Source organism: Bombus affinis, chromosome 5, assembly GCF_024516045.1.
Source record: "Bombus affinis isolate iyBomAffi1 chromosome 5, iyBomAffi1.2, whole genome shotgun sequence".
Classification (NCBI taxonomy): Eukaryota; Metazoa; Arthropoda; class Insecta; order Hymenoptera; family Apidae; genus Bombus; species Bombus affinis.
Genome location: NC_066348.1, coordinates 3,780,326 through 3,800,743, shown reverse-complemented (window position 1 = coordinate 3,800,743; position 20,418 = coordinate 3,780,326). Strand labels below are relative to the sequence as shown.

The window sequence follows — 20,418 nt, the reverse complement described above, 5'->3', positions numbered from 1 at the left end:
AATGTTATAGAACGTATATTTTTGTATTAAAGTATATATTTAACAAATGTATAATACAATAAATAAGTAAAATATAATTTACAAATACATCAGTACTCTGCAAGTTCTTGCAAGCAATCGCGAAGAATTTCTAAAAAGATATCGGCATGATATTCTCCGAATATTAGACATGGTCTTAATCGAATTGATTTTGTTCCACAGTCGCCCACTTGTATACCTAACATTTGTAAATTTACTATACGGAAATAGAATATAAAAATTGTCAAATGAATATATTAAATTTTTGATATTACCTTTATTACGTAAAAGATGCATTAATTTCTTTTTCATATCCCTACATCTCGTATCAAAGGCAATGATAAAGCCTCTACCTCGTACAGAACTTATAATATCCGAAAATTCATGTTGTAAGGCGTTTAGTTGACAAAGCAAATAATTGCCGACATAACATACATGAGTTAATAAGTCTTCTGCTTCGATGGTTTGTAATACTGCCTCTAACAGTAAAATTTGGATTGGATCTCCCATCCATGCATTAAAAACTCTATATGGTTGCTTGGGCCTAAATAGATAGTATGAAAAATATTTATAATGATACAATATTCTATTCAAACACTATTATGTTTAATAAATATGTTACATGTATTCGGGAGAATGATAAAATCCACTAGCTTGCATTTTGTAACTAAATGTAACGATATCAGGAGGAATGTTTAATTCAAAATATTCGTGTGCCCATATTCTTCCTGTTGCACCACCTCCTGTTTGTATTTCATCCAATATGAAAGGAATAGATCTCTGAAAAATTTATTGTGTTATATTTCTCAATATTTATGTCTTATAAAAATCTAAACAGAGCATGTTAAACATTTACTCTTTTACATATGTCTTGTAATTGTAGAAAAAAGTCTGGGGAAGCATGTCTATCTCCTCCTTCACATTGTATTGCTTCAACTAGGATACCAGCAACTGGCATATTCTTTTCATATCGTTCTATTAAATCCTCTACCTTTTATATTTTGATGTAGATTTTATCAGTCTTTAGCAACAAAATTAATTTAAAATTTATATCATAGTACTATCAAATCTACTTGTTCCAAGCACCGAGCATCTTCCTCTTTATTTTCTTTTTCATGTTGATCCAATGGATATAAATAATGTGGATAGGGTGCAATTGGCCATTGAAGAGAAGGTATATCAATTTTCATTATGTACTTATAATGTGTTAATGCCAGTGCACCAAATGTTCTACCATGAAATCCTCCTAATTTTATAAATTTCATCAATTTGTAATGTTGGTATATTACAACACTATGTTAAGGTACCTTCAAAGGAAAGGATCGACAATTCAGGACAACCAGGTGGTTTATTAAAAGGTGCACTTTCCTTTTCTTCCTCTGTAAAATCTTTGCCACGTCGATGTCTTTCTGCATATTTTATGAATGCCATTTGTATAGCATGCTCAATTGAACAAGCACCACACATGGCTGTAAAAATGCATGGTAACCCTTTTGGAGCTACCTGATGTATGTGTGAAATAATATTATATTTAACAAATTCATTGTTATTTATTATTATTTACTATCCAATGTTATTTTTATTCTTATTGATGAAATAAACATAGTTACAAATTTAATAAGTAAAAGTATCTAACACATGGTTGAAGCAATGTATCCTGTATTTTACACGGCCACTCTAAACCAGGGAATAATCCTATTGCAGGCCTGTTTGCTATTACTCGCTAAAAATTTATTATGTTAACACCTTTAAGCTTATTTTAGTGGATATAATTATTTTCAATTATATTTACTTGATTTCCTCCACAAGATAATGCACCAAGAATTGACCTATGATTATATCCAAGAGCAAGGGTAGATAATTGCATAAACATATCTAAGAAAACATTTCCATCAATATCTGCTAAGTAATTTCCAACAGATCTTTGGTAGTCTCCAAAATATTGAATGGAGCCTACTTGCTGCAATATTTTATAATTGTTTATATGAATGTGTCAATCTTCAATAAAATTTGAATTTTGTGATAATAATATAAACCTGAATTTTAGAAAATTCATTGAGAAGTGCTTCTGACCTTGGTCCAGGAATTTCAGTAAGCGTATATGGTTTTGCAGGTTCTCCAGGTAATGGTGCCTTTGGCATATGATGAAGTTCTATACATTATTTACCAAGTGTAGTATGTTAAAATTTTAATAATATAATTTTATTTCTCTATTAACCAGCAATATAGTTGTTTTGTACTCACGACGAGGTTTCGGACTCTTTTGAACAGAATACACAATACTTTTGCACAACATTTTATAAGAAATTTCCGTATTTATTAAATAATGTCACTAATATAGAGAATTTATGAAATTCTACTATATGTATGTACATGTATTCTTAACTCATATTAAATAAAAACTCGAGAGAATGTTTAAGAAATGATAAAAGATGAGTAATATATGCATTCGCAATGACACATTTTTACTTTTGTTTCAAATCATAACAGAAGAATGTAAATAACTATTAATATAGGTCCTGTGTAATATTATTTGAACTTTGAAGTATTTAAGTTTACACTTAATAGTAATACAAATGATGATGTTAATACTAGAGTAATTCGAAATTATTTATATCATTATTTCTTTATACAAAAAACATTGTTTCTTGCAAATAAAACTAAAAATTAATTACTAAACGGTATTAATGTGCTTTTTTAAAGTTTCTTGAAGCCACTGTCATACAGTAGTTTATTATTTTTTAAGCAATACAAATTAAAAAATGTAAATTAACATACTATGCTTTCCTCTAACTTATATTTATAGTGCAATAAAAACAACAAAGTTTATGATTAAAATTAGTACAAATATATTTATTATAAACTAGTAGTATTAGATTTAGATGAATATAGTTATGTAATCACACTTTGTTGCTTTTGTTCTTAATAGAAATAAACACCTCGTTACATGATTAATAAGCGGGCAAAGTGAAATAGAGCAGCACAGAATGTACGTGGCTGCAAATTCTTCACCCAGTTTTTACATTTCAGTAGCATGCCAAAAACTTACACGACTAATATATAATATATGTCTTGAAGTATTTCTACAATTTTTTACAGAAAAATCCTTTACTCCAGTATGTCGTCAAGTATCGCTCTTATGTAAGGAAAGAATACTCGATAGAATGATCGTAATCAAGTTTGTTTTAACGTATTCAAATTTCAAGAGTATTCAACGATTTTATAGGTGCACGTGCATCTCGTAAAAGATATTGGGAGATTAACTTTTTGAGATACAATCTGATTCTTCCGTTTGTCTCCGAAGATCAATAAAGCTAGTATGGAGCATTACATATTTCCAAATGCATATATTCCGCTCGCATTAATATATAATGTGAATACTTATTAATACTTATTAATTTTTATTTATAAGTCTCTATGAGTCAAATAATATTCCGAGGCAAAGCGGAAGAATATTAAAGATACACTAGATCTCAAAGAGTAAATCCATTGAGGCATACTTTACAAAATAAAATTTTTTTAAAATTTTTGGTTAACTCTTTGCGATATATAGATCAAACAAACTCAGAGATATAGAACTTTTTAAAGATAGAATACGACAAAGAATTAAAATAAAAATGTATAACACTCCAGTATATCTAAGTTATAAATATACCGACACACTTTGAGATGATGATTTTTTAAGTATACTATAATAAAGATAAAAGAAGAGCCTCAATAAATTAATGAGACGCATATGACACGATCACTTGGAACGAGTTTACAATAAAGCTAATATGATGTATATAAATCTGGGCAAAATAACGAACTGTATGTATTCTGTAACTATAATCGAAAGTCGAAGGTAAAAAACAGATCAGTGCCAGGGTTTGTGAACATTGAATTAAAAATACTGTACAAGCATCATCCTGGCAAAAATGTACAACCTGCTTTGAGCGATCTGTTTTTTTCTCACTTAAATAAATGATTGACAATCGTCAAGACGCATCTTGAATTCGTGAACATACACGTTAATGTACATATATGAAACCACAGTTCTTAATATCAGAGAACAGATTTCCTTGTGGAAATATTACTTAGACCTTCACAGAATATTGAGTTGGCAACTAAGTAATTACGGATTTTGTCATTAGGTGGTATTGACAAAATCCGCTATCACTTAGTTGTCAACTCAATAAGTCTATGTAGTTTAATTTTATAAAAGTTCTTGAGTTCTCCAACATTTAAGAGTTACATATTTACTATATACTTTCACTCTTGCATTTTATTAATGAAACATTAGAAACAATATTTCCTTGCTGCTTTTTATATGAATATGTATGTATATATGTATGTACGTATATATATATATATATATATATATATATATATATACGTATAGATTTTTTCGCGATCATTAGATGTTTATGAAATAATATTGCGTCTTCATATCCTGTAAGTATACAGAAACTAAACATACTCGTACATATGCTACACGGTATAGTTTCATAATTTTCACAAATGGTAGTTTAATAGCTAAAATATAAACAATATTTTCATCGAATTCAATTTCTTGCATTTAAATGTCCTCATCATATGAGAACGAATTTATGGTCACTTCTACTTGGATATATACAAAGCAAACATCTGCTTGCTTCTTATCAACTAACATCATATATGTTACTTATAAACAATTTTATAGAAAATTTATATGATAAAACAACATAATAATAATTACTTATGAGCATAATAAACAAATTTGTACAATTTATTATGCGCTTGCTAAATAATCCTTACATCTATGATGTGAAAAAACTGGTTTCATTTTTTATTAAATGAAACATAATGACAGTGATTGGACCAATTTCTTCCTCTTTATTGAATGATAATGAACTCTCTAATGGTTTTCCACTTTTTCCATAGTTTTTATAATTTTTCAAAATACATTGCATTGTATTATTAAAAACATACCATTTTAAACGCTCAGTGGCACTGATTTGATATATTTATAATTATTCTTAACATGCATTATTACACTTATTTAATAGATGTACATAAACAGAGATGCCTGTGAGGAACATATGAATTTTGAACCGCAAATTATGATGATTTTTTATAAAAAGCTTTTTCATTTTTTTCATATACAAAATATAATAAATAAGCATGTATTGCACATTTTATTCAATATAAATTATTTTTCATTTTACAGTACATTAATTGAATTCTCATTTTATGAATTTGAACTTACACTTTCTTAGTATTTTTATATTAAATATTTACTGCCTCTTTTTGTTAAAAAGATGTATACAGGCACAATATATTTAAGAAACTAATATTTTATTGTCTAAATAATTGTATAAATAAAGAATAAAAGTATTATTATGAATGATATACTTGTATCATCCAAAAATATTAAACGTAATTTATAATAAATTCTTACAATAAATGATACTTTTGAAATAATGAGAAAAGCATCATTGTACTTAAAGAAGACTTTGTGTTTTAGGACTAAAATGTTATAAGTTCTGGTTCAAAATTCATTGTACGACACAATGCAAATAAAAGTTTGCGAAAGCAAATTAAATGTTCACACAATTCTAATAAATAGTGAACTTATACAAACTACTGCTAATATACTTATGGCTACTTTGAATGTCTCTTTTCTACTGGCACAGATCATTTCTGTTGTTACACGAATTAAACCGTTGATACTTAACACTTCCACTCGTTTATAGTTACAGTTTTCCCGTTTATCCTTTATTTGATTGCTTACTTTCCTTCAGAGAACTTCTCTCTTAAACTTTTGATCTTATGAACAAAATAAGTTTCTAAGGATTCTGCACACTTAAAGAAAGGTGATTCTTTCGGATTATAATAACGACAATTGTCAAATATTTTTGTCATATCTCCGATAAATTCACTTAATTTCTTGTAAGATCTGTCATTTATCCTCAATTCTATCGTTTGCAGATCTGCAAACATAATTAACAGAAATATACTGGTAAAGAAAATTGTATTTCCTCCTTTGAATTTTAAATTCATCAAAGATTAAATAATATTGTTACATAGAATTTAAATAACACTTACCCATCGGCTCCTTTATAACTTTATAATAGTCTGGTGCTTCATTTGGATCTACTGGTTCCATAAATGGCCAAGCACTTTTATGTGCCTAAATATCAAAATTTTTAGTGTCAATAATTATAAAAAATATTATTTTAACAAATAACTTTTTTTTATTATTTGCAACTACCTTACCTGTATTTGCTTAATTAATTTTTTCAGGAGATCAAGGTCTTTTGCATTAAGATTTTTCATGTTAGCAAAGTTAACGGAAGAATTTCGTTGACAATTTGGACAAACGTATTCATCGATATTGTCTGCTTCTGATTGTAGAATACCGACGCATCGACCATGGAACCAATCTTGACACTTATCGCAGCAAATATAAAATCTGCAGAAACAAGAATGTTAAAATATGTGGTAATAGATCTAGAATAAATCAATGCAATCTACAAATAAATTGGCACCATTACGTACTGAGATTCGTCATAAGGCTGTTTACATAAACAATATAACTCCTGTGTATCTCTTGCATGTCTACATTCTGTACAAACAAACTCAGAAAGTGTCTTACACATTTCTTCTGTAATTCCAACGCAATCTCCGTGGAACCAATTGTTACAAAGATCACATCCAACATAAAACCTAATTCAATACCATAATTCACCATCATTAAATAAATATTATGAGTAAAGAATCTTTTTATAGTACTTACTTCGTTTCATCGTATGGCGTTCTACATAAACAATATAACTTCTCTTTCTTGATTCTATTCGTAGCGGCAGCGGTTGAAGCACCCGGTGGTGTAGTATTGCTTCCTTGGGCTTTATACTTCCTTGGCCTTCCACCTCTATTAGGCGGACTAACTTGTTGAGACATTTGAGCATTTGCTTTACGTTTCGCACTTCCTACTTTTACCTCATCTTGTTTGTGTCTTTCCGCCTTGGTTCTCGAAGCTAATTCCGCTGATAAATCTTTCTATAATTTCAACAAAGAATAATATAAATAAATTTATATGAATGTGTATATATTATAACAAATAACAAATATAGTACCTGAATATCTATCTGTAATTCTTTTTCAAGCAGTGCTCTCTTCTTTAGAATATCCTTTTTAAGTAATTCTTTATGTCTAAATAACAAAACCTGCATTCGTGAGTGAACCTGTTGCTTTCTTCGTTGCTCTTGACTGTCTTTTAGCTTTGCTGCTCTTTTTTGTGGGGTAGACTCATTCTCTATTGGTTCAATCTTTTGTACTCTAAAAAGTAAATGGTATTATTAAAGAAAAGTGATTTTGTATAACAGAAAGTCTTTATTTTATATATCTATTCTTAGATTTAGAAATTTACTTTGGAGTTTCACGACTTTCTTGTTTTAAAGCGGGTTTCTTTCTAGGTGTTTCTGCCCAATCTGTATCTTTATCATTTGTTATTGATTGTACATTCGTAGATGAGGTCGTTGTTGGAATGTTAGAAGGTGCTGGTCTTTTACGAGATGGAACACGTGGAGTCGTAATTGTAGGCGTAGTATGAGTTTGATTATTGCTTGCTGAATTTTCAACACCCCCTTTCATCTGCTTCTCTTGGTATCGTTGTAGTTGTAGCAGCTTTTCTTCTATTTCAGGATTAAGGTTTTCTTGTTTCAATGCATTCTTGATGGCTGAAGATTTTTATAATAATAATTAGAATATTTGAAATAAAAATAGAAACAATTAAATATTTCTAATCCCATTGAAATCAAACAGTAAAGATAATATTAATTAATAACTAACTTTGTTGTATGTAATCAGGCGTTAAAATAAATTTGTTAGCCGAGGAATCGTTTCCTTCTTTTAAAGATTGCAAAGGTTGCTGACCATTAGCTACATTTGTTTTTTGTGATTCCTCTTCTGTAGTCACACTAGGTTGTGCAACTTGTTGAACAACTACTTTCGGTTTTTCGGGAGAACTTGAAGTTGCTGTCGACGGAAGCTCCGGAATGCTTTCAGTTCCCGTTTGAGGTTCTATCGAAATTAAAATAATATTAATACCATTACAAATTTAATTTAATCAATGCAAAAGATATCAAATCATATAGATACAAACCAGTTGCTGCTGGTGGCGAAACAACTGGTTGTTGTGCAGTTTGTGGTTTTGTTGCTGGTGTAGCAGGTGTATTTGCTGTTGTAGAACTTTGAATCGATTGTTGACTACTAGGTGCAGGTTGAACAGCTAAATAAATTTTAGTAGGTCCCAAAACTCCTTGTTTTCCTGTTGCAGCTTGGGCTATAAAATATGTATAGTATAAATATGCTAATAACATTAAATACATATATGACATGTATACGAACCTTTAAGTAGTTGTTGTTTGACCTGTTGCTGCACCATTACAAGTTGTTGCGGGGTAAAATCTGCGCCTTGTAAACCTTGTAAAACTATACGAGGACCTTGAGTAGTTTGTATAACTTGAGCAGTAACGCATTTAATGACAGTTCCAGGTGGTTGACCCGCTAATAAAGATGCTTCTACACTTCCAGGTGCTGGAGCATTAGAAGTTTGATTTATCGTAGTTGTAGTAGTAGTTGATGTCTCATTCGTCGATGTAGTACTACCAGTGCTATTATTTGTTGTATCAGTTGACTGTGCTCCTGTTGTTGCTGTAGTTGTTGATTGAGTAGATTGTAGTACAGGAACTAAAACATTCAAAAAGTTCATTTTATTTAAATAGTTCATTTTACCCTTAATTTTTTGGTCAAAACATTTATTTTTCAAGATATAAAATTTGAATATACCTTGTTTAGTTGGTGTTACAGTATTTTTTACAATAATACCACTGTTTGTCGAATTTAAATGTACAATTTGATTGCCTGTCGGAGTGCTACGAATAACCACTTGATGACCACCGATTGTCGTTAACTGAGCTTTACCCGTTGCAAGCTGTTGAGCTAAATTAGCATTAGTAACCACTATTTGATTTCCACTAATGACTTGTCCACCAGAAGATATGACCTATGTTATTAATTAATATATTATTATTACGTGCATATATTTTATTAAAATTGAATGTAACTGTAACATACTTGTGCACTTTGTACAATTTGTCCAGTATTGGCCACTACAATAGCATTTTTGGTTGGTTGTGTGGGTGTAGTGGCAATAGTTACAGTGGTTGCTGATGAACGTTGAATTCCTTGCTGAGATTGAACTTGCGATTGCTGAACACCTTGTACTTGTGACGTTGTATTTGTTGTTGTTTTGGATGGACTAGTCTTAGTTGTACAATTAGCTGTTGTAGCCACTTTAGCTGTAGTTGTTGTAGCTGTTTTTGTCTTGAAAAAGGAAATTTATAAATTAATAAACCATTTTTATTTGAAATATTTTATCTCATGATATTTTACACACAACACACACATACACACACGCACATACACACCAAATTAGTAATTTTACCTGTATGGTTGTTCCACCAGTTTGTGCAAGAGTAGTAATTGCTTGACTATTGTTTAACACATGAAGTTTTCCATCCGGCATTTGAACTAATTGTTGGCCAGGCATCAAACCACGAACTTGAAGCTTTCCATCTGGGCCTCTTATAATCTGTACTCTTTGTTGGATTTGTTGTATAGAACCTATTTTATGAATATAAATTTAATTAGAAAAAGAAAAAAATAGATTGTAATCTAATTGTTGTTACTTGAATAAAAAATAATCAATGTTATAAATGTACCTGCTTGACCGGAAACCTTAATTAGGGACTGTTGATTTCCAGCTTGCTGTGTTTTCGGTAAAATGCTTGTAGGTCCAGAAACAACTTTTGTTGTTCCAAGAGATGCTATTTTAAAGAAAATATTAGATATATACATAAATATCAAATACATATTACATTTATGTATATATTTGACTTAATATTTATATATTTAATTTGGTATTTACATTTCGCCATATAAATACGTTTTGTACTAATAAAAGGCTTATTCTGTGCAGGTGTTGTCAAAAGGGAAGTTAGTTGTGATTTTGTCCCACTGTTTGGATTTGCTGGTATTGCAACTTTGGAAACCAATTTAACTGTGCCATCTGTGATAAAAAATTAATATTTTTTTTTTGCTATGTAATAGTTACATGATATATCATATAATCAATTATAATTTATTTCGAAATAGATTTGATTAATATATCTAAATCTTACCATGAGTGGAGTTAGCTGTAACTTTTACAACTTGTGTAGGTGAACCAGAATTGGCTGGGCTTTTTAAAGTTTCTAATGCTCTCTTTTGTTGATGAGCAGCTCTTTGCATGCGCAATTGCTGCTCCATCTTTTCTTTAATCTCTTCAGGTGTTGCTTTACCACTAACAAGTTGATCGTTCATACCAGAATTTGCGCCTGCATTTCGGTTAGAACCAACCGCGGATTGTGGTTGTCCCGATCGACTCCTAGTAATAATCTGGGCATTAGCCTTCTCTAACCTGGATAAGACACACACCAAGTGGAGGGTTAGTATCGAATGGTGTTAAATGAGGATAGGTCAGAACTGAGTGATATCATAAGGTAAAAGCAATAGGAATTTAATGCAATCATTAATATCCTAATTCTAATAAAATTGTAGGAAGATACAGATATTTTAACAAATTGTAAAAAATGTACTTGTATGAAATTTTCTTGGAATGAAATATTTAAATAGCAAAAGTCCAGAAGTTATAGTATAGATAGGAAATAGTATAGTATAGTATAAATAGGAAAAGAAAAAAGAAGTTATAGATCAGAATACGTAGAATAAATCATAATTTTTTTTGCTAAACATACCTATCACCATATTGTTTAATTTCCCATAGCTCCAATTTGTCCTCATCAACCCATTCTTCTGTAACTTGTGGTTCGGTGCTTTGTGGTGATTCTGGTCGTTTCCTTTTTCGCAGACCACTTCTTATAGATGTAACTTCTATAAAATATAATCACACATCATATCACTTATTTTTCAAAATTTATTTATTAATACAAACCTCTGACTTGTTTTGGAAGTTCCAAAGGTATAACAACTTTTCTACGTAAGTACTGCGTCTTATCTAAAAATTGGCCAACATGACGGTGTTTAAGAATTTCTAATGACATAATTTCCGTATCAGTTGTAATTTGATGTTTGCCATCTGTAGATAACGGTTTTGCAGCCATATCGTCCCAACGAAGACATGCCCATAATATTCTTAATTGAAGAGCTGCAGCAGCCAGTGATTTTATGCCAACTGTTCTGTATAACCAACAAGTCTTAAATAATGGCCTAGGGCAGGGATATGGCCATACTGACATATTTGCCTATAATAAAGAAATTAAAATTAATTCATTACATTGTATTATATTTTATTGTTTTTAATGCAAATTTTATTAATGAAATACCTTGGCCATATGATGAAAACCTTGAACTTGTATTCGTCCACCAACTCTAGCCAATTTACGCAATTCATGTTGTGGAAGTAGCAATATACTACGATGTTTATTTTTTGTACAAAATGTGGAACATAAAGGGTATTTAACAGGAGTGCGCTTCTTTTTTCTATCAGCCAAAGAGATTGCAACTTTCTTCAGATAAACTTTTCCTTCGGTTGAAGTAGTAGAGTACACTCTTTCTGTACCATCAGCATTTAATTCCTTAGCCATTGTACTTCTTTGCACTGTTCTTCCTCTTCGATTAACAATCATTGTCTTTTGTCCTGCACTTGTTTTGACTTCGGATGAAAATGTAACTGAATTTTGAGAACTTGTACTTTCCTGCATACTCTGTATAACGCCATCAACTGACTTTATAGTATGTTGTGTTGTAGTTACTGTCGTAGTAGTAACTATATTATTAGTTGTAGTGGTTACTACATGTTCTGAATTGACATCTTTACCATTAGATTCAACTTTTATTTTTTTGATAGGAGGCGAAGCAACATCTTTTACTACATTCGTAGCTGGTGTTTCTTCCGTACAATGAGTTGCAGATGCTACCGCGGATTCTAAATCTTTCCTGATTGCATCTCTAGCTTCATCATTTCCGTCTGTCTTTGAATTTGTTTGTGGTTGTTGTGTTATAGTTGCTCCAATTGATAAATTCGATGTCGATTGATTATTATTTAAAGCATTAGCTTTCCTTAGCAATGCTATCAGATCGAGTTTTAGTCTTGCTTTTTGAAGACATATAGGAGAATAACAGGTAGATGTTAAACTTTGTGTTGTAGTTGTAATCTTTCCTGGCGGTGCAGTCATATTACAATATCGTGAATAGCAACTAGTATTTTTACTAAATCTCATTATATTGGCATATTGGGCTTTAACTTGTTGAATACGCTTTCCTATTACAGTCAGCATTTCTCTGGTCGATGTAGGCATAGTTTTAGGCTGCTTTCCAGTAAGAATATTCTGTAAAGAATTATCAGCTCCATCTGTATCACTTTCTTCGTTATTTTCTATATCTATTTCGGAATCTCCATCTGCTTTATGATTTGTCGATTGATTTAACAACTCCTTTGATTTCTCCTAAAATTAATGCATATTTCAAAGAATACATAAATGATATGCTAATATGTACTACTTATATTCTACTTTATTTTACCAATAATATCTACTTACAGTCTGTATTAATCTTCTTTCTTCTAAAAGTTTTAAATGTGTTCTACGTGTCAAAAAATCGTCGACCCTAGTCTTTTTGGCAATTTTTGGGTAATGAAGCCTTCCGTTAGTCGTTAGTGCCTTAATAATATCGATTTCTTCAAATTCTTTGATAGGTGTATAAACTTTTTCGATTTTCATACCAGCTAAAACTATGGGTAGAAACAAATTAATACCATAAGTTTGATGTATATACTTAAAAATAGTTGAATATTTTTTTACCACACTCACATGATAAATTCATTTTTGTTTCCTGTTTAATCTGTTGTGGTTCTGTTTTTGCCACTGTTTTTTCTTCGGTTTTTGTATCTGTTTCCATTTTATTTTGTTTATCTTCAATTGGTTCTTTTTTTATGTTGTCTTCTTTGCACTCTTGTTTTATAGATGTGTCAAGTGATGTAACCTTTGATGATTCTTCCTCTTTAATCTCTTCTTTTATTTTAATATTCATATCATTTTCTTCTTTTTTAGAAGAGCAATATTCTTTTATCAAAAAATCATATGTAGGAGGATCTAAAGCTAATATTTTTAATCCTTCTTGATCTTTAATTTGTACCATAATTTTCTGTGGACCTATTCGAAGACCCAATTTTGAGATGTCAAAACATCTGTAACGGCGACTAGCAGATACCCATAGCCATCCGCCTTGTCCATGTACTCGATATTCTTCTCCTTTTTGTTTCCATACTTGATGTTTCAAACCTAAAGTATATTTGACAAAATTAAATAGACGATTACGTTCTTCTTCATCTTCTCTTTCCTTCTTATCTTTCTTATCCTGGCGCTTCTTCTCTTCTCGTTCAAGGGCTGTTACTCTTTGTAATTTCACGTGTCCAAGTTGATCATGCCATACACTAGCAAACACTACTGATTTAATGCATGCTTGTAAAACAATAAGAGCACGCGCAAAATCTCTGGGATTAACGCAAGCACCCACCGCCGTAGTCCAAGGTTTACGCAAAAGAGGCCAATTAGTATGCATAAACGATGATTGAATGCTACTTTCGAGTTGAAGAATTGTCTGACGAATTGTGCTTACTAAGAGAGCTCGCGTTCCTGTCAAACTCCCAACCCATTTGAATTCTGAGGCCTGTGTAAGTGAAAATTTGTGTGACAAATGCCTCTTTTTATCGCGTTCTTCGTTACGTTGGGCCTTATTCAGAGAAATAGGATTGGTACTATATTGATTCACGTATGATTTGAAGTTGTTATCCATCCCTAATTTAAAAAGATGTGTACCAGAAGCTATTTGATGAGCTTTCTGTCTTGTTAATCTAGTACCATCTCCCTCCTCTTTCAAACTTTTATCTAGTTTTTCTAACTCTTCCTTTGACAACTGTCCACTACTACGTTTCTTTAAATCATCCATATTAAATGTCCTAGGTTGTAAAGATCCTGTTTTTGACCTCGTTACAATAGTATGTTTTTTTCCTATGAAAAAAATGTACATTATTCTATCTAATTAAATAATTTTATAACTGCACAACTTACCATCTTTACCAATTTTTGAAATACCCTCTTCTCCTTCTAATACTTCTTCATCAATTTCTTCAGAGGATGACGATGATATACTGGCTTTAACATCTTTATTTACTCCATCTGTTAAATTGGTATCTACACCATCTGTTTCTACATTTTCTGTACCTAGTTTTTGAGTATTTTCTTTTGCATTTGATTCTTCGGACGATTTTGTTTCCTGCTGTTCAGTGACAGCTGCTAATTGTTCTTCTAGAGAATCTGTACCTTCATGAATTCTGCGTACCATTTCTTCAGCTTCTTGCCTTTGTTTTTCTTTTTTCTCTTCTTCTTCTTTTTCTTGTTTCTCTTGGCGTTCTTTTTGTAATTTTTGTATGAGATCTGCAATGCATATTTGATGAAAGTATTAAATACTATTCCCTTAAATCAGAAATAAAATTTAAAAAATGCAAAATTTTAGAAATGCAACCACTCACTGTTTTCTACTTCTAGGTATGATTTTTTGTTACCCTTGTACTGATTAGTGATCTGTTCTGTAAGTTCCATTTGTCTTACGATTTCATCTTTGTAATCTGATAATTCTCTATAAAGTGCAACTTCCATTTCATTACGGTCTAAACAAAGCATTAATTCTTCTAGCTGTAAAGGTGCGCTATAATACCAAACTTCTGCATCTTCACTTTCGCTACAATAATCGATTTTATTAATACAATCAACATTTCTTTAATATATAACGCAATATATTGTATAGAAAATTCTTATTTTTGTACACTTACACAAAAATTCTTCTTGCAAGAAACCAATATTTTCTGCCATGTCTATCAAATCCTAGATGTTCTTGACGACATAGTGAACCATTTTTCTCAACATCAGGTATACAATCAGCAACTCCTGTAACTTTGTGAGCTTTGCATGTACTACATTGCCAGTCTTCAGTAGGAACATCAACCAATGGAGGTTCAACACATTCTAAGTGGAACACTGCTGGGCAAGTTTCACAACATAATAAATCTCCCAGACGATGACATACTCTACAGTGATCATCATAGTGCATATTTCCTATAAAATGATAGTATTTATGATACATACTATCATCATAATATATTATAAAGAATATTTTGTAATCGATGAAAAATTATTAATAAATTAAAAAGTCGATTAAAATAATTTTTAATATACATACTGACATTAAGGAAATATTAATTATTAATTAATATACAAATTGATACATATAATGTTCAATCACTGAAAAAAGTTTTAGCATTCATAGTTGCAAAGGAACAAAAACTTCAGCATGGACATACAAAATTTTCCTGCTGATTAAATAATAATTTATATATTTCTAAACATGAACATTTATGGACTGTTATGTAAAAAAATATACATAAGAAATAAAACAACATGAAATACCATTTAGTGTACCTTCGTGCAGCAGGTCTTCTCTTACTGGATTTGTAATTAAAAATTGATCTGTCAAAAATTGTAGCACCTTGATTCTATCTTCAACAGAAGTAAAAGGATATTCACACGTTGATAAAATATGTAAAATATTTTGATCAAAAGACTTGTCACTTTCTACGTAAGAACGTAATGCTTCTGACCAAGTCATAGAATCCACAAAGTATAAGCTAACATTCACAGAGTCTTTTTGATCTAGAGGACCAAAATGTGTTTGCTGAGAATCTTCTTCTCTAAGAAGCGCTTTAATGAGCATAATATGTATCTCAGCCAATAGATTAGTTTGATCTTCACACATAAGTGCAGCACAGAAATCTTCAAACCTAAAGGCTGAAAGACGTACCAAAGTACGAAAGTGTCTCAATACTTCATAAATAGATAAACATGGCATAACAAGTTCTCTAGGGACTAATAGATCATCAGATGATTTAGGTAAATTTAGCGGCGGCAGTTCCCTATTTTGGAGCCATAATGGTTCTGGACTTGGTGGCCTTTGTTGACTAAGCAGTGTTTTACGGGGTGTGCCACTAGTAGTACTATAACTGGAGAGGGAAAAGTCACTGTCACTGGAGGGATCAGGTTCTTCTATACTTTCAGATGAGTCTGCATCGCTTTGCAGGAGATCCTCTTCAACTTCACTTTTGTCACTGGACTCATCTCCAAAGTCCGACCCATAATGATATTCAGAATCGTGATAATCAACGTTTGGGTTGTAACCTCGGCGTTGATATGCACCAGAACTTGAGTGACCACCTTTTCGTGAATGTCTGTCTCTGGGTCCTCGAGATTTTCGAGTTCGCGTACTTCGTCTGCTTTCCTCGCTTTCAACTGGCGATGATGGTCTTGAAGGTGTCGGTGTACTTGGTTGTGAGTTTGGTGTTTCCGAACCCTTGTTTTGCAAATATTTCGGCTTCTTCATAAGATGGTATTGAAATTTTTTGGGCCTTTCCATGACCACCGATTTCGGAGGTCGGCCCCGTCTCTTCGACCCTCTCCCCGTCATTGTTCGTCACACACTGTCAACGAAATGGCACTTACTTAACACGTGGTTTATGAAAACGCGTGCTTGTAAACAAATACAAATGACATCGTAGGAATGAAATGGAACTCATGTTTGTACTCTGATCTTTGCGCCATTTTTCGGCTATGGTCACGTGACCAAACACAATTCTTTCATGATCAAACGTTTCGGTACGATCTTGCGTGGCTTCTATTTTTCTGTCGACGAACGACAATCACTTTCCCGTAATTATAACAACTTGTATTACTACTAGTAACGACCAAAATAAGTACAGAATTATTCACTGACGCGAATGTAAGGGGAATTTACAATATCTAATCTTTTAAGAGAGCGCTGCTGTAATTGGTTCATCGAATAGCCGCCATGTCTGGCCTCGAACGCATCTACTCCAAAAGTAGAGAAAAATCTTTGATAAAATTTTCCTTTCTCCTATCTAGAACAATCTGTTGCTCGACACATTCTCCTCGACTGAGTTCTGACAAGATTCATGCAATGCAGAAACTAATTGATTGCTTTTTAATTTCTCACGAAACGTACAGAAGATCCAATCGCTTTCACCGTAACTACACAAGAGCCTGTCAGATCAACAATAGGTGGCGACATGCGCGGTTGGAAGAACGCGATTCTAACCACACTTCCGATAAATATGCTTCCTTCGCATTATTTGTTTCCTCGATTTTTCACAAGTATCCCTATTTTAATCCACTACACTTATTATTTCCAACAAATTATGCAATTAATTCGCACACACGATCGAACGAATTCGCTGTTACCCGCAAGAGAGAAATCTAACCTTAGTTATAGAGAAGCTTCGATAGAGGACACCACTATAATTCCAAATTGTGTGTCGTTTTGTCGGTACACATTCTTTTTAGTTCATAGTATCATACTAATTAAAAATTAATATTATTAATATCAAAGAAAAAATTTTTCCTATATTTATCATGTAATTTAGTTAATAATAAATTTCAACTAATTTAACAAAAACCGGCGATGAACGCGACATCTTCCTAATTGAAGCTAAAATTCTGTCAAGTTTAAACTGATATTGCACAACTTTTTTCTTTCAATACAAACTTAGTTACTAATTATTGTTAACAACAGTTACTTCCTAAATGCCATAAAAGAAAATACTTTGTATTAAAAATAAGAATTTTCTACAAACGTTATTCTTTCTAGTACATTTAACAATCGCATAAAAGTTGATAGAAGTTGCCAATCAGATACATACATAGCAATATATTATGATTAAATGTATGTTTATTAAATACTTGTTTAAGTAATAAAATAATAGAACTAGAATTTACAAAAATAATTTATCAACGATAAATCACTGAATTAACGTCATATATATTATAATTATGTATTTCCAAAATTGATTCCTAGATGAACGAGAAAATAATGTAACTTTAACTAGCCACTTAAATAATGACAAACAAGAAAGAAACAATTTTTGGAAGCATAACACGTAGGATAGTACATGGATATATATTAGTAAGAACGACATAAGATTCCCATATGATGTAATTTTGACAAAAATTATGGCGCCATCTTTGAAACGGATGTCAGTGGTTGGAAAGCATTAGCACCAGCATGAAAGCACGAAGGAGGGAGAGGGGATTAAAGAAAAATGGCCGTCAAGCGAAAATCGAGAAATACGAAAAACGAACGAGAGTGTAACGATCGAATGTGAATACGAGTCGGCGGTTTTTTTTACGAATTAATCACGGGATAACGAACGAAATGCAAAACGATATGAGAATGTATACGTTAAAACCGATTGTTTCTTTGCCACAAATGTTGCATCATAGGAAAACGATGTACGAAATGCGAAATATTCATGAAGAACAATCAACAGACGACCATATGGAAGCCGAGAACAAGATCGTGCCTGATATCACTGAGCAGGTTATCAGCTTTTTAAAGGTTTTCATCATTTCTGTTATCTTGCCGACGTGAACGAGAATGTTGCTAGTTTAACTGGAATGAACGGTTTACTCACGCGTTTATTAAGCATGGTAGCTACGAGTGTTTCTTCTGTCTCAAGCTTGTTGTGCATGACTCCTCCCAAAATTTCCACAAGCACTAATCACGATCGACCGGGAATATGGTTCTACAGACTTGATCGATGCTTGCCCCTCCAATTTTTCAACTAACAGGACCTTACGCGGCTACGGTAGATGAAAAATTCAGTTCGTTTGAAGGATAAGCGGGAATGCGTTGATAATTAGTATAGAAGGGCAAGCTTACTAAATTAGAACTGCACTGAAAGCTACAAAGTACAGTTGTATAACCAAACACATGTAAAACCTAACCCAGTAAAAAGATGTATGTACTTTGTAGATATTTACTGGCATTAATCAACAATGTTAGTGATCACCTATCAAATCTATTCTCCATAACCCTATGTTTTTAGGCATTTTTTTTCTGAAGTGGAAATAGTAAATATATGAATGTTGAATGTTGCTAGTATTTTTTAACTTGAAACAGAGTTTGGAATATATTTTATGAGAAACTGTATTGTCATAACCATTATGTTGAATTGTGAGGTTTAGATTGTGATCGATTAGTAATTATAATGATGATGTTATGTATGAAAACTGCTTTGACAATGTTTGGAAAATAGAAAAATTTTCTTTTAGTCATGATGTTTAAATTATAATTGATAGATTTCATACAGTAATGTCAAATAATTTTAGCTTTATTTCAGAACTATCTAGTTAATTTATTCCTCTTATTAAGGTTTATATTATGGTAATCACTAATTCTTTATATGGGTAATATTAAATGTACCTTAAAGTAAGATTTTATTTCAGAGTCCACTACCAGAATATAATGCATTAGAAGCACGACAAGAAAAGATACTGGCACAACTTGCAGAACTTAAGAAACAAGTTTCGACACTTTCTGGGTTTTTAAAACAAACGAAACAAACTACAGTAGTTGATAAAAGTTCTACAGTTAATAAGAGCCAGGTAATATCAATGTAGGATAGTATTTTTAATCTTTTAAGTAAGAAGTTCATATGAGAATTTATTAACATTGACTTTTATAGGAGCCAATTAATGTGAATCTTATCATTAATGTGAATCCTAAAAGACAACCTTATTTTATATCAGCATTGCAAAAATTGTGGAAAGATACTGATATTAAAGTACAAACTTATGTTCATTCAAGTATTAATAAAGAAGTGTCTGTTAATTATGAATCAACTACAAGTTCTTCCAAAAATAATATTATTAATTTATCATTGATCTGGAAAAATGGTAAAATAAATCATATTTATGGAAATAGTTAAATAGTAAAAGATATACACTTACAAAAAGTTTTATTTTCAGTTAATGATCTGGAACTTATATCTGGTCTATATAGTTATTATATAACTGGCGAAACAAATTTTTTAAGATATCTAAGTAGATTAATAAATTCGCATAATTATGAAAATTATGATTGTACAGAAAAGATAAATACTACTGACTTGATATTAGATTTGTGTCATTCTTTACATTTTGAAGAATCAGCAAAGAAAAAGCAAGAAATATTATCTTCAATAGCAGATAAATTAAATTGGCCAGATAAAAAGGACTTTGATATAGCAGATGTTGCTGTATGGTGTACAATTAAACAATTTTTTCCCAAAAAATATCCGCCAAAACTTAACAAATGGTATGAAGCTTGTGAAAAACATTTTGTATAAATAAAAATCTCTTATTAAAACATATTTATTATTTATTTGTATAAACACACAGTTTCAATTGTTTTAAAAATATTCCAAAACTTAGT

At 31.3% G+C, this 20,418-nt stretch overlaps 3 protein-coding genes across 8 annotated transcripts; 1 reads left to right on the top strand and 2 right to left on the bottom strand.

The window, feature by feature from the left end:
* Window positions 1–24: 24 nt before the first annotated feature.
* Window positions 25–2,314, bottom strand: LOC126916573 (4-aminobutyrate aminotransferase, mitochondrial-like). The gene is made up of 9 exons (XM_050722520.1): window positions 2,263–2,314; window positions 2,055–2,170; window positions 1,811–1,978; window positions 1,655–1,741; window positions 1,326–1,521; window positions 1,092–1,264; window positions 641–798; window positions 294–562; window positions 25–217 (listed from the first exon to the last, which is right to left on the bottom strand). Exons 1-9 carry the CDS (start codon window positions 2,312–2,314, stop codon window positions 90–92), a joined length of 1,347 nt encoding a protein of 448 aa, XP_050578477.1. The 3' UTR covers window positions 25–89.
* On the bottom strand, window positions 2,314–18,932 carry LOC126916538 (nucleosome-remodeling factor subunit NURF301). 5 transcript variants are annotated; one of them, XM_050722434.1, is made up of 26 exons: window positions 18,638–18,932; window positions 15,567–16,630; window positions 14,933–15,215; window positions 14,633–14,841; window positions 14,172–14,537; window positions 12,912–14,111; window positions 12,642–12,832; window positions 11,427–12,548; window positions 11,036–11,345; window positions 10,839–10,974; window positions 10,224–10,501; window positions 9,971–10,111; window positions 9,765–9,869; window positions 9,488–9,666; window positions 9,118–9,366; window positions 8,830–9,046; window positions 8,389–8,730; window positions 8,144–8,323; window positions 7,831–8,061; window positions 7,409–7,718; window positions 7,116–7,317; window positions 6,776–7,038; window positions 6,538–6,705; window positions 6,256–6,451; window positions 6,085–6,169; window positions 2,314–5,969 (listed from the first exon to the last, which is right to left on the bottom strand). In XM_050722434.1, exons 2-26 carry the CDS (start codon window positions 16,615–16,617, stop codon window positions 5,767–5,769), a joined length of 8,217 nt encoding a protein of 2,738 aa, XP_050578391.1. In that variant the 5' UTR covers window positions 16,618–16,630; window positions 18,638–18,932; the 3' UTR covers window positions 2,314–5,766. The 5 variants fall into 5 exon arrangements, with proteins under 5 accessions (XP_050578391.1, XP_050578390.1, XP_050578394.1 ...); XM_050722433.1 differs by lacking the exon at window positions 18,638–18,932 and having other exon boundaries at window positions 15,567–17,422; XM_050722437.1 differs by lacking the exon at window positions 18,638–18,932 and having other exon boundaries at window positions 7,915–8,061; window positions 15,567–17,422.
* LOC126916562 (uncharacterized) lies at window positions 18,201–20,356 on the top strand. 2 transcript variants are annotated; one of them, XM_050722501.1, is made up of 4 exons: window positions 18,201–18,561; window positions 19,452–19,610; window positions 19,691–19,901; window positions 19,974–20,356. In XM_050722501.1, the coding sequence occupies exons 1-4, from the start codon at window positions 18,379–18,381 to the stop codon at window positions 20,330–20,332; spliced, it is 912 nt and encodes a 303-aa protein (XP_050578458.1). In that variant the 5' UTR covers window positions 18,201–18,378; the 3' UTR covers window positions 20,333–20,356. The 2 variants fall into 2 exon arrangements, with proteins under 2 accessions (XP_050578458.1, XP_050578459.1); XM_050722502.1 differs by having other exon boundaries at window positions 18,202–18,543.
* Window positions 20,357–20,418: the final 62 nt, after the last annotated feature.